This window comes from Amphiura filiformis, chromosome 7 (genome assembly GCF_039555335.1).
Source record: "Amphiura filiformis chromosome 7, Afil_fr2py, whole genome shotgun sequence".
NCBI classification, from domain to species: Eukaryota; Metazoa; Echinodermata; class Ophiuroidea; order Amphilepidida; family Amphiuridae; genus Amphiura; species Amphiura filiformis.
Window position 1 is genome coordinate 23,125,215 of NC_092634.1, and position 17,697 is coordinate 23,142,911.

The following is a 17,697-nucleotide window of genomic DNA, read 5'->3' on the forward strand; positions in this document are numbered from 1 at the left end:
CATCTTCGTGAGGGCGCTGTTCGAAATGTAAATCAGTTTTGACCCCAATTTTTTAAGTATGTATTGTATTTATCCTATATATAGCATCGGTGACAACAAAAAATAATTAATCTGACAAAAAATGTGAATTTAGGGGGGCTAAACTTGCCAGTTTACAAAACATTACATTTTTTCTTGCATATTTAATGACCCCGTGATACAACGCGCAATTACAGATTTTTTTGATTTTTTATTTTTTGACAAATTGGGCATGCAGTTAGTGTGTATGCAAAGTTTCAGACCTCCCTTTCTTTTTATAAAGAAGGCACAGACTCCCCAAAGATGAAATTTATTTAAAGGGCAACTTTTGGGTCCAAATTTAGACTCCCCTACTCCAACTTTAAACGTGCTACAGAAGATCGTCGTTAAGAGCTAAGAGGCGTAGATTTCGCAGGTCGCCGTTACTTTAAAAAGAACAACATATGACTGAAATATAAAGCAAATCTGAGGGGGTCAGGTGGAGCGCCTCCTTGATTTCATATGGAGTGACCCGTAGGAGAATTGTGCCCTTTTTGGCTGGGAATTCAAAGACACACTATTAATAATATATATATATATATATATATATATATATATATATAGGGAACCTCTTGAAATTGCATACTTGCTGATATACCCATGGCTTGTGTGTTATACGCAGGAGGGAGATTAAAGAGACTGATTTCACCTGCATATACAATGATTGGATATGCAATCTTTCGCAGTACTTACATATACAGCTTAACTGTATTGGGCATGTGACCCAATACACGTTGACAAAGTTGGTTGTTAGTAAAGAAATAGAGAAATAGTAATTTAAGTAGTTTAGAAAATAAAAGTAATATTTTTCTTCATAAAAGAAAAGGAAAAGCATTCATATAGCTGTTTGGTTTTAAAATCAATTTTTAATTTTGTTGAACAAGTGCATTATTGATTTTGATGTGACTGTTCACACCTTGTTTTTGAAGTAGCAAGTTGTTCACCTGCTTGTTATGTTTTCCACTTACTACTAGGCTAACATCACTGAAGTAGAAGTCACCATCCTAGCCAAACACCACCAAGGGCTGATTGGTGCCAAAGGACGTCTTGTCCGTGCCATCATGGAGGAATGTGGCGGCGTTCACATTCACTTCCCCAATGAAGGTTCTGGCAGCGACAAGGTCACCATCAGAGGACCCAAGGATGAAGTTGATAAGGCAAAGAAACAACTCTTGGAGCTGGCTAGTGAAAAGGTAAGATAGATTCTAATTTGATAGAGGAGGGTTTTTGTGGAAATTCCATATTTCAGGAATGGAATCTTGTTTCAGAAAGCTAAAGCAGTACGGAAGACTATTTATTCATCCCAAGTATCCATACAAAAACAACTTAACCTAAATGACCAAATAATAGATGGAAAATATTTTGTTTTGCATTTTACTTACACCAATTTCAATGAAAAAAGATAGCATGTTAGCTATTAAAATAATATTTAACTAACTAGCAAAATATTTGACCTGCCTCATTCATCTGGGAAAATATTCAGATTGTGAATAAATTTATCTAGTCAACCAGAAACCTTTTTTGTTAGATGGAATCACTTACATAATTTTGCGACCCAACTTGGGTCTTCCATCTGTGTCAATGTTGAAGGTCAGCCGGGCAAGGAAGTTTCTTGATGACTCGATCCAAACTATGTGACATTAAACTCTTGTTGCTCCGACTCGGGTTGAGGGGTGGCTGTTCCGCCCATACCCAAACATTGTTACAACTTACACTTGGTGCTTACATCTCAATTGTAAAATGAGCAAGCGTCACATTTGAGCCCTTTAGATTAAACTGCAATAACATCTGCTGATGAAAGTCACCTGCATATACAATGATTGGATATATATGCAGACTAATAGGGCCTACATAAATGCATAATGTACAAATATGCTCAGCAATCACATATGAAGATATTTACAATGCGGACACATCCATTTTATGTTCATTGCACATAATCTCATATTTTAGTCAAATGAAGACCTTGAATATTCTGTGTACTGCATTCCTATGTTGAATTGTTGGTTAAGTTGTTGCGATTTGATAAAGGGTTGATCAATAGATTTGAGACTGAACTAAAAAATGTGTTAGTAAATGACAGTACCATACAAATTATTGTGTATTTTCCAGGAACAATCCAGCTTTACTGCTGAAGTCCATGCTAAACCTGACTACCATAAGTTCTTGATTGGGCGCGGTGGTGCCAACATCCGCAATGTCCGCCAGGAGACCGGTGCTAGGGTAGTCTTCCCAACCATGAAGGATGAAGATCAGACCCTCATCACCATAGTAGGCACTAAACAGAGTGTGGCCCAGGCAAAGCAGAAACTTGAAACCCTTATTAAGGACCTGGTAAGTTTGGATTCTACTTTGTGAAAATTATTGTGGGGGGAGGGGGAGATAAATATTTACTCTTCAGAAACGAGGAGATAGAGGGTAGGATAGATGCCTAGGTAGAGTAGAGTTAAACACATTTATGTTGCAGAAGAACTGAACTGTCAGTTGATTGAGGTGTGTATTTACATGCAAAATTCATTTTGTCAACCTCTCATCTCTCTCATGCTTGTTCACCATTGTATGTCAAGTGTGTTTATTACGGGAGGAATATTTTTAAACCAAAGATAGCATCAGACTCTCTGTTGTTTAGCATCTCACACTGGATGCAGACAGGCTGATGTTGTCATTACAGCTCATGTTATAGTGGTTTGGGTATGACAGTTGCGCCCTGTATTTGGTCGCCTCCTGTTAGGTACATAAAAGTAATGACAAAGAAATGTATCTATTTATTCTATGTAGTATATTAATAGTAACAATATAGATTTATAAAGTGCCTTACAAACAAGTCTCAAGTCGACACAGCTGACCAACAGGAAGAAACACAACATTAAACAAATGGAGAGCAAAAAACACAAGAGAAAGGAAAATGTATATTGCAAAAATAATGAAAGACCACAAAATCTACTTGATTTAGAGACTAGTTGAACAAGGGATCATATTAAATAGCTTAAATTAGTGATATGTATTGATACTAAATATTGTTCATGGGTATTTTGAAACGACAATAAATCATATGGGAAATTTGAATTTTTTGCAGGAAAATATCAGTGAAGATGAGATCAGCGTCAACCCCAAATTCCATCGTCACTTTGTCGCACGCGTCGTGGACAGGTGCTGAGAGAGATCGCCGAAGAATATGGCGGTGTGACTGTGAGCTTCCCACGTAATGGTTCCAAGAGTGAACGAAGTCGCCATCAAAGGAGCGAAGGATTGCGTAGAAGGTGCCAAGAAGCGCATCCTGGAAATCGTTGAAGACCTGGTAAGAGCACACCCCTGTTCAAATCTTAACAAATTTTAACTTGAATAAAACAATTTTTAGCCTCTTAACAAAGGCATGCTTGATAACATTGTGCATATCAAGTGTGTTAGACAAACAGAGGTAGAGCAAGTTTGAGAACCTCTCCACCTATACAAGGCTTTCACAGTGTCTTGTGTGGACTATAAAGGTGCTACATTTTTTTTTTTATCAGCATTGTTGACTTGTGTGTGGAGGTTGTGAATGGCAAAGTGAGTGTATAGGTACCTATCATTAGTGACTGACTCAAGGCAACCAATTGATGAGAAGTACAGTTTTGATGTTTAAACTGAATTTACCGTTTTCTTTAGTGTTTTTAAAAACAAAATGAACTTGATCAGGTTCCAAGTATGTTTATTGTTTCTTTTGGAAAACAAAAATTCAGACTAAGCATATTAAGCTTCTGTATCATACAGTATGACTGTAAATTTCTTTGGGAATTATGAAGTGTAAGAAAACGAAATTATTGACAGCAAGACTATGACAGTAACACTAAGAGATGGATTTGTTTGAAAGAACTCTTCAAATATTTGTGAATATTCTCTTTTCAAAGACACAGATCCACCAAGTGAGTTGATAAAATGCATTTTTTTCCTCTTTTACTAGGAATCCCAAGTGACAATCGAATGCATCATAGCTCAGAAGCATCATCGTACAGTTATTGGCGCCAAAGGACTCAAGGTGCAAGGCATCACTGCCAAATATGATGTTGGCATCAAGTTTCCTGACCGAAATCCCAATCCACCTTCTCCTAATCCACCTTCATCTCCACCACCTCAAGGTAAGTTGATATGCAAACACTTGCTAATTTTGCAGGTCTTTTTGCTAGGTTTACATTTTTGCTAGGTCCGAATAATCAGTCCCAGAACAAAATATCCATTCATTTACTGACATGATCGGGTTCTGGGTCTGAACTATTTGCATTCAAAATCTTGAAAATAGAAGCACATGGTTACCACTTCACAGCATTTTAATCCCTATTCATGTTGCGTGAATCTCTCTATTGTGGACCATCCTTCTGATATTTGAGTGTTTGGACAACTGGAACAGTTTGGACAGGTCTTTTGTCTATCTCTCTGTTTTTAAACAGACAATGATGTCAAAATTGTTATCCTCGCTGAATAGGAAATTAACGGCGTTAGTACGGCCCTGGGTTTACATGTCATTATGAAAAGATTCTTATCATTATGTAATCACAATTAACAATATTGTCAATGAATTGATTTTATAAATAATAAGGATCTACCAAGCATCGATGGTCAATCGAAAGATCAAACTAATTTTGTCCTATTGCCTTATTGGCCCGAACCTCTTGTTATTGCATATTTGCTGATATACCCATGGTTTGTGTGTTATGCTCAAGAGGGATAGGAAATGGCCTGATTCCACCTGCATGTACAATGATTGGATATGCGGACTAATTAGTGCCTACATACTGAAATGTGCATCATCGCACATGAAAATACAAATGATCTTTTTTTTTTCATAACAAAATTTATCTATTCATTTGTCACATAACTTTTAAGACTTGTTTTTCAAGTCAAAAGAAAGACAATGCTCTTATTATTTTGCTTGATAAGTTGTAATTCATTATATAGTTGATAATTTCCGACTCAACACAAGTGTGTGTTAGTACCTTATGACTGTACCATACAAAATTACAAATTATTGTTTTTTGTCCATGAACAAGCCTGCTTGTAATTCAAAACTGCCCACATTGGCCAGGGTGGATCAGATTATGTTACATTTTGCATACAAGGTGCAATACTAATGTCAAGCCTGTGGACATTGTTTTTTTGTGCAGATAATGGAGTGGTTGTGAATGGTGATACAAACGGAGAAACCAGTGAAGATGACAAACCCAAGAAGCAAGATATCATCATCATCACCGGCAAGAAAGAGAACTGTGAGAATGCTAAAGCGGACCTGTTGGTAAGGTTCAGTAACACTCTAGGTGGAACCATCACATTTTGGATAGGTTCATTGTCATATTTGCAACAATGGATAAAGGCATGCCTGAAAATAAAGATGGCGCTGTCATCGTTAGCTTTGCACATGGCTCCAAGAGTGAATTAGTCGGCATCAATGGAGCTCTGGATGCAACTTTTCCGGAAATGAGAGGCCATGAAAAACATTCTGGAATTGTAAAATGTTTAGGGTGACACTCTGGTAGCCTATTCCTTAGACAAGCTTCCATATATAGTCGATGCTGGTGCAAGCGCTCGGCCATCATGTAATGGCGCTGTTACTCAGTTACATAATAGAATTGCATAGGTGTCAAAAAGTGCATTTTGGAAATCGTTGAAGCCCTAGTAAGATCTTAAACTCAGAATAAAACAATTGTTACCCTCTTAACAAAGGCATGCTTGATAACATTGTGCATATCAAGTGTGTTAGACAAACAGAGGAAGAGTAAATGAGAACCTCTCCACCTATACAAGGCTTTCACTGTGTCTTGTGTGGACTATAAAGGTGCTACAAGCCTACAATGTTTTGATTCAGTAAGATGTAACAATTCACTAATGATTTTACACTACGGTATTAGTTTGGTATATCCATGGTGATTGTGGCAGCAGAAATGTTAGAACATTACTAAGGCCACTTGGAAGTGGATGTGCCTCACAAGAAATGATCTGTGTGTGTTTTTGAAAGTAATATTTTAATCATTGTTGTAACAAATCATTGTTTCAAAAATCAATATGCTTAATTTCGAAAAGTTGTTCTAATTAAGGCGCGATTTGACAAAAATCCGATCTTGTGACATTTATCTAACCATATGCTTGTCTCCCATGCCATATCATCTGTGGAATCAGAAGTTGGTATTCAATCTCAATTTAAAATATATCCTTCTCTTGTCCATTCATAGGCTTTGGTTCCAGTTACAGAAGAGGTAGATGTACCATTTGACTACCATCGTTTCATCATTGGCCAGAAGGGTGCAGGTGTGCGACGCTTGATGGAAGATCATGATGTAAGGAAAATAACAATGCCAATAGTAATTAGTACCAGGGTTTACTTTAACGCACAAAACACGCATATTTACGCATTCACAAACTTTGCAGACCCCTTCAAATCCGTAGTTCAAAGTCCAACGCGTACAAAATCTTGAAAACGTACGCGTTCAAATGTTACAAGATTTGAATATAGAAACACCCAATATTATTCCAAAATAAAGGAAGATATCCCTTGGGCAATGTTTTGGACCCTTTCAACGGAAAAAGTCACAATTGAAAGGGTCCAAACAATTCGAAAATACCCCTTCAGCAAAATGCTTAAAGAAAACCCTGATTTAGTACCACCATGATTTGTTAAAAAGTGTAATCTGATTTCATTTTCTCTTTCATTAGTATTTTTAGGCATTTCTGCCTCAAAAATCACAGAAATTTATTAATATGTTGCCTTTTTATGCAGCGTTTTGTGTTATGATTAGTTTCATGTCTGAATTGTAAGAATAGTATCACTGTGTGTAATTTGATCAACAGTATTTACCTAAATTGATTTAATAATTGACTGACCAATCAGTTGGATGATTGATTGCTCAAATAATTAATTGCTGACTGATTAATCAATTGTCTAATGGATGGATTGATTGATTATTTTACAGGTGAACATCGCCATACCCCCAGCCAACCAGCAGTCTAATGTAGTGAGGGTGACTGGACCAGCTGATAATGTCAAGGGTGGAGTCAAGGCCTTGATGGAACGTGTGGGTGAGCTGGACAAGGAGCAGGAAGATAGGGTAGGTTTCATACACTATGGACCACAATAGCCTCATGCCAGTGGCAAAGGTCAATAACCTCTAATAAACAATCATAGTGCATAATTTTACCTCAAGTTGCAGAGAATGAGTTTTTGTACTCAAATTTTCAAAGGTTATTTAATGAACGTACAAATGTTATTGGGGTTAAAGAACTGTGCCCTGATAGATGAGCATGTTGTGGAACCTAGTGATAGGAAGCTTGTAACATGTGATAAAGTTCATTGAGTTTTAAAACTATTCGTTATGAGAGGATGTTCCGTGTTTGAGAACAGTTATTCTACTGTACTGCAATTGACAGCTCTAAGGTCTGTAGATAAATTGCCACAGCACTATGTCCTGCCCATCCTGTACGACAGGAAAGCATATATAAATACCTGTAGTTTAGTTCCAAGGGACTGAAATTGAAACACGGCAAGATATTTTTTGTCCCCTAGAATTCTTTTCACACATCTAAAATTCACATATAGTCCAGTGTCCGCTCGAAAAAGGAATAAATCTAAAACCACCAATCACTCCAATTATCCCTTATTGATAAAGCTGTCAACAGGGTGTGAAAGGTGTGCCAACAGGTTCTGTAACATTATTACATAACTCTTCCTATCAGTTAAGCGCTCCACAGACTCCGAGTATTGTACGTACAATATTGTATGCAACATATCTACGTTATCTTATCTATTGCCATTCTATTTCCAGTAATGTTTAAGTTCTAACGAATGTTTGATGAAAAATCGATAATATGTTACATGTAATATCTAGTAGAAATATATTATCGATTTACGTCATCAAACATTCGTTAGAACTTAAACATTACTGGAAATAGAATGGCAATAGATTAAACAACGAGATATGTTGCATACAATATTGTAATGCATAATAAAAAGTCTGAATACTGCTTAAGTTTATCCACTGTGGTTTATCATTGGGGTGTGTCTGGCCAGCTGGGAGTGAATGTGGCTGGCCCAAGGGGGTCCAGTAATTGGGCTTGAATTATATCCTTTTCAATCCAACTATACCTCCCAACATACAAGTTGAGCTAGCCGATCATGTGTCGTTTGATGGGAACTTCAGTCAAACTTGTCTTCTAATGTTTCATTCTGAATTGTATTCTGATTTCTACAGCGTCTTCGCAGCTTCTCGTTGGAAATCACTGTTGACCCGAAGTACCACCCAAAGATCATCGGCCGCAAGGGTGCCATAATCACCCGTATCCGCACAGAGCACGATGTCAACATCCAATTCCCTTCACAGAGATCGGCCTCTCAGGACGTCATCACCATCACCGGGTATGAAAAGAATGCCGAGTCTGCTAAGGAGGCTATTCTGAGTATTGTGCAGGAATTGGTTAGTGTTACACTTAATTATCTGCTTGAAAATAGGCTATCCCAGTTAAATTCATACACCCCCTATGGAAGACATGACTTAAATCTCTCACACAGGGAGTGGAGATTTCAAATGGAGTCACCCAGTCGGGTAGCTCCATATGTAAATCGCACTCCCTATATATGTTTCAACTGTAATATCGCAAATATAGCTTGATCTTGTCACATGCATTGACATGAAGGTTTCCTGCCATGACAGAATTGGTCATCATGATAATAGAGGTAGTCATCTTGTGGGTACGGAGTGCCTTATTGCTAAGATCACCGCGTTGACGCTTGACTGAAGAGGTGCGTCACGCGCTGCGACTTCCGCATAATCGGGGGTGTAATGTCTAAGGGTTCGTTCATACTACCACCGCATTTGCGATGCGTTGCTTTGCGATGCCGATATATCGATTACTTTTGCCGCAACTCGTCGCATTAACAACTTTATTGCGATATCGCAATGCAGTATTTTCAGTACAATGCGATGCGGCATCGCATCGCAATGCATCGCAACGCAATTGCGGCGTAGTATGAACGAACCTTAACGCATGACATGCAGAACGGCAGTACCCAAAATATGGCGGATCTCGCGTAAGCAGGCTGACGGCCTCTATTGCAGAATCTATTCCTCCCAAACCAGGGTTAGAGTTTTAGGGTTAAGGTTAGGGTGCATACTTTATTCTACAATTACAGCCAGAATTTGTTATTGGAAGCATCTATTAATAGCCAGTAGGACTCTTCTATTTGTGCCTAGTGGTCGCAGACGATGCTAAATCAAATTTGGACTTTTTCAAAGCTTGGTAGTTTACACCAATTAGCTGCTTTGTTACGTAGAGTTCGCACAAAACTATTATTATAATGGAATGTCATTATGAAGTACTTTAAAGCAGGACATTCCAACAATTTATTGTCCACTGCCTTAACTGGAAGCCAAATTTGAGCTATGATAATACATAATCTCACTCTCCACAAGATAACATCGTCTTTTGAGGCAACCCTGTGGATTGGGGTTATGTGATGAACTAAGTCATTAGATATGTTATCATTTTAGTTCATTGTGACATTCCAGTTGCAAGTTACTTATTAATATTTTGTTTATACTATGCAGGAGGACCAGATTTCCATTGATGTTGAGATTGATCATCGCGTCCACAACCGCATGATTGGCTCCCGCGGTGCCGCCATCCGCAGGATCATGGAGAAGTACAAGGTTGATGTGCGATTCCCCCGTCCCAATGACGAGAACCCAGACCTTGTGGTGATCACAGGAGATGAGGACAACTGTGAAGACTGCAAGGATGAGTTGCTCAATCTGGAAGAGGAATATGTAAGTTGACTGAGAGTGTATGGATGTATGGGGGTGAGCCTGTAAGCACCTTCAAACAAGCCCAATCTTAAGTTTACACACCTTCAACCAAGGACACACTTCCAACCGTGGACGTCCACTGTTCCTAAGTTGAGAGTGTATGGATGTATGGGGGTGAGCCTGTACCCTTCAAATATACAAAAAAATAGTTAACACAATTTCAGTCCTCGTTTGGAGGCGCTTACCGGCAGGGGTGTGTGGGGGTGCATACTTACTTGTTTACCGCCAAACGCAGACACACAATATTGTTCACCTTACACCGTGGACATTCCTACAACCGAGGATCATCCCTGGTTTCAAACTGCTGCAATAGACCGCAAATGCATGCTAAATGCATTTGAGTGATACTTGCTCAACACTGCTGCCATATGGAGGTACACTATTTTGCCCTCCATGAGCGACACACAAACATGGCAGAGTCAATTGGGTCTGACAGTGTGACACCCACATCAATATTTGCTTGTTTACTAAAGGTCATAATAAGGTAAACACCTGTGAATAATTCAGGTTCTAAACGTGGAAATTTTTCTGTTTTGATACAAATAGATTTATCACAGCATCAATTAATAGCCAGTAGGTGACATCTCCATGTTCCTTGTGGTCGCATACGATGCTAAATCAACTTTGACTCTTTTCAAAGCTTAGCAGTTAACACCAATTTGCTGCTTTGTTACGTAGGAGTCAAACAAAATACTGAAATTTTAGAATTCTGGTTCATTGTTGTTGCTAGACAATACACCGTTAAACTGCATTGCACATAGATTATCAAAGAACAGGGATAAAGACCTGGATTGTAATTCTATACAATGTCCATATCATGCTGATCACTCGCACCTGTAAGATTAGTGTCTTTGAAAAGAGCAGTATTCTATTCAATTGATGATTTTTGTTTCTGGTGCACAATGTCCCGTATTCCCAGCAGGTGGTTTCTGAATTTCATTCGCAGCATCTGTAGAGAAGATTAAATTCAGACTTCCTGTGTCCATGGTTAATTTCAAATTGGGAAAAAGAACCATGAGAGAACTCTGTCCTTTGGAGGGGACATAAAGCCGTCCAGAGAAGATATCATCCCCTTCCCACAATGCATTTCATCCCTGTACTAATTTGCTATTCAGTGCAACATGGGTCTGTTATAGCGTTGGATGAGCTCTGTTAATTGAGGTATTTTTTGTCAGTATCGACCCATGTTCCACTGAATAGTAAATCAGTATAGGCAGGAAATGCATAGTGGGAAGTGCAAGATATTTGCTCTGTAAGCCGGCGGTCCCGTGTATAGAGAGTCTTACCAGATGTCTATCACAGTCGGTTTCAAAAAGAGAATGTCACCAGACCAAAAATGCCGTTCTTCGCAGGTCCGGTAACCAATCACGTTGTGCCTTTGCCCTGATGTCAGACGCAAACTAGTCTTGAATTTGCTGGTTTCATACTACCCTGCCGCTTCAGCGGCGTGGCGCACGCGTATTGCAGACAAACGGACACAATCAAGGCTTGTCATTGGTTGAAACGCCTTGCCGCAGCGGCAAGCGGCAGGAAAGTATGCTGGAGGCTTAAGACCTCTGGCTGTCCCAGTTTGTTCATTAAAGGGAGCCATTAAGATTAATATTGCTATTTGGGTACCCTTCTGCTTTTAAAGCAGTAAAATCAATATAAATATCATTGATATCACAGCATCAATTAATAGCCAGTAGGTGACATCTCCATGTTCCTTGTGGTCGCATACGATGCTAAATCAACTTCGACTCTTTTCAAAGCTTAGCAGTTAACACCAATTTGCTGCTTTGTTACGTAGGAGTCAAACAAAACATTCATTTAAAAAAGATTTTAAAAATTTTGTGTTTGTTAATTGAATTGTAAATGCAAACCTGAGACTGATGATTGATTGTGTTCATTGCACCTTGCAGCTTCAAGACGTCACAGAAATGGCTGATATGGAGCAGTACACCAAACCGCCAAGTCGGGGATTTGAACCAGAGCGCACGAAAAATGTACCTGGATTTGTTGTACGCGAGGCTCCATGGAGCAAGGCACCCGACACAAGCAACACAACGGACTTCCCAAGCATCGGCAGCGCGACTAGTCAACCGGCGGCTCCGCAGCGGATGCCAACATGGGGACCACCCTCAAAGCGTTAGTAACTTAACACTAACAAAAAGCGCTTTAATGGTGAAACTCATCTCTTAAGGCTGACATAAGCACTGTGATGATCCAAATTGCATGGAGATAGTTGTAAAATAACGAAATACAGGAGAACATGTAAATTATAGAGGGCGCAGTTTGGCTTACTTTGAAAATACGCATAGATAATTTTGGTGCTAACTCGAGTAGCACATGTTCTTATCTAAACTAGTAGTATTGCTATAAAAAAAGAAGAAAAAGTCAACTGATATGTCCAAAAAAATGTTGTGACCTCTGTATAGCTACTCAATATATTTGAACAGCTCAAACCCAATTATGCGAATTTTGAAATAATTTTAAAATGTTGAATTTGACCAAGAAAATGTGACAAATGTTGAGTATTTGACATGTATAACTTACATGGACAAGCAACTTTGAATTTAGTATCATGATGAATGTATTGAAAATTATTTACTGCCTTAAAAATAAACTTATTGGATCCAAGAGCAGAATTTGCCCTTGTAGACTTATCAATAAAGTCAATTAATTATTATTTTGTTTTATTACATTTATTTGTTTATTTAATCTCTACCCATATCTTTTCATTTGAAGCATGTCTTACAATTATTTTTTTGATCTTTCTTTTAAGTTTCTTGGTTTTGGGGTTATAGAATATATTTCTTACATTATTTCCTTTCTTCAGTTGTTAAATTTTGATTTCCATTCAACATGGGTAATATGTTTCAAGAGCAATTATTTAAAAAGAAATAGTGACAATTGTTTGAAAAAAAATTATAAAAAATACTTTAAAATACCAATGCAATATAACTTGTACATAGAACACTTGACACAATTTTTGATACTTACAATATAAATATAACTTAATTCTCTCTGTGCCATTGTATCTATCGCAGTATGTAATACCTAGGCAGCTGTGGTTTCTTAATTTCCTGTTTTAGGTGTACGAAAAATGATTTTTTTCCCCATGCATGTTTTATACATTGAACTAATAGGGGCCTGTTTTGAATATCACATAAACTAGTGTTGATCGTATCTGTCATCTTGTCAACTGTAACCATGGTAACGGTCGTCTCGTTGCCATGCTATATATGTGCGTATATGCATTGTTAAATCATTGTATAATAAAATCCCCACAAAGATGTTATGATAATTGATGGATAACAAAAACTCACCAAGCATATGTATTATGTTGTTATAACACTTGTCTAAATGGTTTGTAATATGGATTTTGTCTTCAGATTTCTTGATGAAAGTAAAGAAACTAACTGTTAAAGTTTGATTTACATGACCAAGTTTGCTGTGTTCAGATACAAAACGGCCTAAAATTTTGCAGATGTTGCCCATAAGTGTATCTGCAAACAAGAACAGGACCACCAGTCCTGCTTCCTAGCTATATAGGGGCTTTTTGTGAGCAACTAGCTATCATACACCACAATTGCATTTTCCCCCAATCTTGTTGATTGTGGCATTTCTAGTGATTCAAACATTCTCTCACTGCCAGTTAGGCAAATCATGTGATGTCTGTCACCCATGTTTGAATTTCTCCAGCATTTCTAATGTATTCAGTATTAGGCCTACTGCATATGTAGGTCATTCACTTATAAATGGTACTGTTTCTACGCTGAATTTGCAGCTATTATTATTTTGTTTTAGTACATTTTTTCTTCATTTAAAGATTTTAATACTGTAATTACGAGGGCATCTACCGTTTTTTTTGTGTGTGCAGTGTAGCTTAAGTGTTTTAGAATTAAATGCTGCAAATTATTTTGCCCAGTTCTTCCTCATGCCTTGGTATAGAATTTAAAAGGAATCAATCTTCTACAAAGGTGAAATTTTGTAAGCTCATTCAAAAACCTTATTCTAAACTTTAGGTTAGGACAAGTTCCACATGAAGTGCAGTGAGCGTGGAAAATATATGAAGATCATCTTCAGCACATATATTTTCCAGGCTCACTGCTTAAATGGCGTAATCTGTCATCAAAAACTAAGGAAAGTAAACTGTGATACCCGAGATTTACCTATTACAAAATAACCAGTTATCAGATAACCAACTTTCTGGCCTTAGTTGTTCACACAAGGAGCAAATTTCCTAAGTTAGTTCTTCCTTATATAAATGGATTGAGGGGTTGATACATTTTGATTTCCTATACGAAGGTATTTACCACTTCAGGCACTCATATCCTCCCAAGTTCAAAATTTAAGCACATTTTGCAAGTCCATAAATGTGAGAATTTTCTTGTCGGACTGGTGCCATTTTAACAATACTAGTAAATTAGTCATCTACCAGCTGTGCTGATTGATTGAACTTTGGCATGGGCTATGAGGCTTTTCATATGAAACGTGTTGTGTATGATGATGTGAATTAAGTGTAAGCAATAACCAAGTAGTCATCGATGAAGAGAGTTGTCCATCTCATTTATTATTCTGTTCTGACTACAGAGGCCAACTTGTTATTATAAATATTATTATATGATGCTTTTTTTTTTTTTTTTATGTTAAAAAAATAATATCCACTGCAGTACCTGTCAAGTACAAACACTTTAAATCTTACTATCAATAAAAACTTGTGATCACCATGAAGTATATACTTCTAAACTATGATGTGGGGGGTATAACTAGCAGGTGGGAAGGGGTAAACTTACCCCTCAGAAAAATGGTAAGGTATAATTTAGCCTATTGCCATTAGAGGGGCTTTACCATCAAGTAAGCCTCCATAGAGTTAGCCTAGTATCAAGACTGGGATTATACAGCTGTATAATTCTTTATGAAGTCTTGACAATAGGCTAATTTGGTTTAGACTGACATGATGGATAGACCCGTAGACAGGGTGACGGTCCAGTCTGGTTGAGCACTTTCTATGATGTAAATTTGTGAAGATAACTCTTATTAATTATACATTGTAAGTGTCACTGATTATGCTAGCAATGACAAAAAAATCATTCTTGGTAAATGACGGATATATATTCAGTATTTAACCACTAAACTATCTGTCTTGTGTATTAAAAGTACATTGTACACTGTTTAATATCACAGGTGAATTATTGTGTATGTAACTATCAAATAATACAATTGTGTAAGACACACACCCACAAATTAATGGTCACAGAAAGAAAAAAATGAGCAAACATTTTGGGTGTAACAGGTGTTCAATTCTGGATGTTTAGTGTTTTGTTGAATTTTTCAGTTCATGAATGAAAGTAATTTTTGGTTTCATGTGTGTTTTAGGTGTCAGCAGGGTTATGGGCATGGGACTATATTATTTACTACAATAATTTTTTAAGTATCTTATGTAATGTTTACTTACGAAGTCAGCAAGTACAAAAAAAAAAACGTTTTTTGTATGTAATATTTTTTAAATAAATTAAGCTTTAATATGGTGTCAATTTCAGGGTGGTGCTTGATATGAACTACTTCATGGTATTGACACTGGCTCATTGATGAGATAGGGGTCAGAGGTCATGTAGGGGTTATTAGAGGTCATTTATTTAATTGGTGGTTGGCACAAATCAACCCTTCCATGGTGTATTTTGTGTATGAATTTTGCATAAAAATTTGGAGAAAAAATATTTGGGGTGTTATGAGAATATCACCAAATCAATTGAATATGAATTTTATCTTGGAATAAAATACTATAATTATAATATTAGGAATTTTAGAATAGAAATGCTTGTTTATTTTATTAAGTCTATCAAAATATTTTCAGTTTCAACATAGCGTATACTTTTAGAGAACCTAGTCCATATTGAGTTTTTTGACCATTGTAGATAGATAGATAGCAATAATAGTACAGTATAGAAAACTATTTCTTCTGTTTTTAAGTAACATATCTGCTTTAGTGTAGCAACATTCCTTGCAGATTGTAATATTATTAATATAACAAAATAAAAATATTGCTTCTTTTTTTTTTTTGAGAACGAGACAAAAATTATTGAGCATGCGTGAATGCAATGCATTGTAGACTAGGAGAGATTGAGAAATAAGTGAATTTTCGGTAAAACATTGATATTTGGGTAATAATGAAGTAGTGATATTATATTTTATGTAGAGATATTATCTTTGTAAGAAAATGCAGAAATGTTATGTAATTATAATTCTTTCTGAAGGTTCATTGAGACCTTAAAAATAGCAAAAACTTTTTTTGCATATGCTGAGTTCTGGAAAGAACATAGATATATAAGGGATACTATTTTGGGGTAGGCTTATAAGGGGACTCTTATCTATACTTACAAAGAATTTAAAAGAAAAACTTTCTGTTAAAGTAATATACCTTGAAAAAATAGGCCTGATACCTATGATGTATTCCAAAGATATGTTTTAATTTCTATTTTTTATTTCTAAACATTTTTGAATGTTTTCAGGGGAACATGTACACTCTTGAAAATGAATGTAATAATGGTAACAATGATGACTATACTGAAGGAGAAACCTGCCTATAAATAAAAAAGCAAAGTAAATAAATGAAAATAAGAATCAGCTTTGTGTTTATGCGGTAGTCGGGGATATACAGACTCAATATTCAAAAGGGCTGCTATTATCGATATGCAATTTCCTATTGCGACAAGGGATGAAATAAAAAACTTTACCGGCGTTTGACCACCGGTTCCATCCGGTTTCTATTCTTCTAAACAATGGGAACCGGCAGTCAACCGCCGGTCAAGTTTTTATTTCATCCCTAATATTGGTGTAGCGGACCAATTTCACTTGTAATTATAGGAAATTGCGTGTTCAGACCAATACGAGACCTTTCATAATTTACTCCTTGCAGACTTGCACGGTCGATCATTGATTTTGCTGGTAGAAGCTTATACTTACGTGAATGGGAAAACAATTGTTATTTTAATACTACTATTCATGCTGTTGCCAGGGCACAGTTGACCCTGCTAATAGATAAGTTGACCTCAATATTTATCAACAAAGGCAAGGGACTGGTATATCGATATGCTTGAGTGAACCCCATGCAACCACTACACTGTTCAATAGCCATATTGTGATGTGGAGGGAGTTTTAAGGGATCTAAAATGAGCGTTTATTGCTTTTCGACAGTACTTTTTGTGGGACATGAGAGCACCCCAGACCTATCGAATTGCATTCTGAATACGAAGCATGTCTTTCTGATATCAAATAATTTTCATTTTTTGAAAATCATAATATAATACAAATTTTATGACAAATTATAAAAATTTGATATTTTTCAAATTTTGATATATAACAGTCCTCGAAGTAAATTATATAAATCTAATGATATATTCTTAAAGTGTATGTAGCAGGGAGGAAAAAGCCGACGGTCAATTGAAATTTTTACCTTTCATATTGAAGATATGGAGTTTTTTCCCAAAAAGACCTATTTTTTTTTGGTGTTTTGGGAAAAAAATCCATATCTTCTATACGAAAGGTCAAAATTTTCAATTGATCGTCGGCTTTTCATCCCACCTACATACACCTTAAGTATAAATCATCAGATTTATAAAGTTTACTTCAAGTACTGTTAAATATCAAAAATATCAATTTTATATGATTTGCCATAAAATGTGTATTAAATTGCGAATTTCAAAAAATCAAAATTATTTGATATCAGAATGACATTCTTCGTATTCAGAATGCAATTCGATACGTCTGATGTGCTCTAATGTCCCAAAATAAATACTGTCCAAACGTTCATACCCCAGCCCTTAAAAACATG

At 36.7% G+C, this 17,697-nt stretch overlaps 1 protein-coding gene across 1 annotated transcript in view; it reads left to right on the forward strand.

The window, feature by feature from the left end:
- LOC140156896 (vigilin-like) overlaps positions 1-16,487 on the forward strand; it is a 30,976-nt gene extending 14,489 nt beyond the window's left edge. The window contains 12 exon segments of the mRNA XM_072179926.1: positions 1,032-1,250; positions 2,170-2,391; positions 3,134-3,193; positions 3,196-3,282; positions 3,284-3,355; positions 3,998-4,172; positions 5,196-5,323; positions 6,258-6,362; positions 6,996-7,130; positions 8,271-8,492; positions 9,624-9,842; positions 11,783-16,487. Of these exon segments, the coding sequence (XP_072036027.1) occupies positions 1,032-1,250; positions 2,170-2,391; positions 3,134-3,193; positions 3,196-3,282; positions 3,284-3,355; positions 3,998-4,172; positions 5,196-5,323; positions 6,258-6,362; positions 6,996-7,130; positions 8,271-8,492; positions 9,624-9,842; positions 11,783-12,013 (1,875 nt within the window). The 3' untranslated portion in view covers positions 12,014-16,487.
- Positions 16,488-17,697: the final 1,210 nt, after the last annotated feature.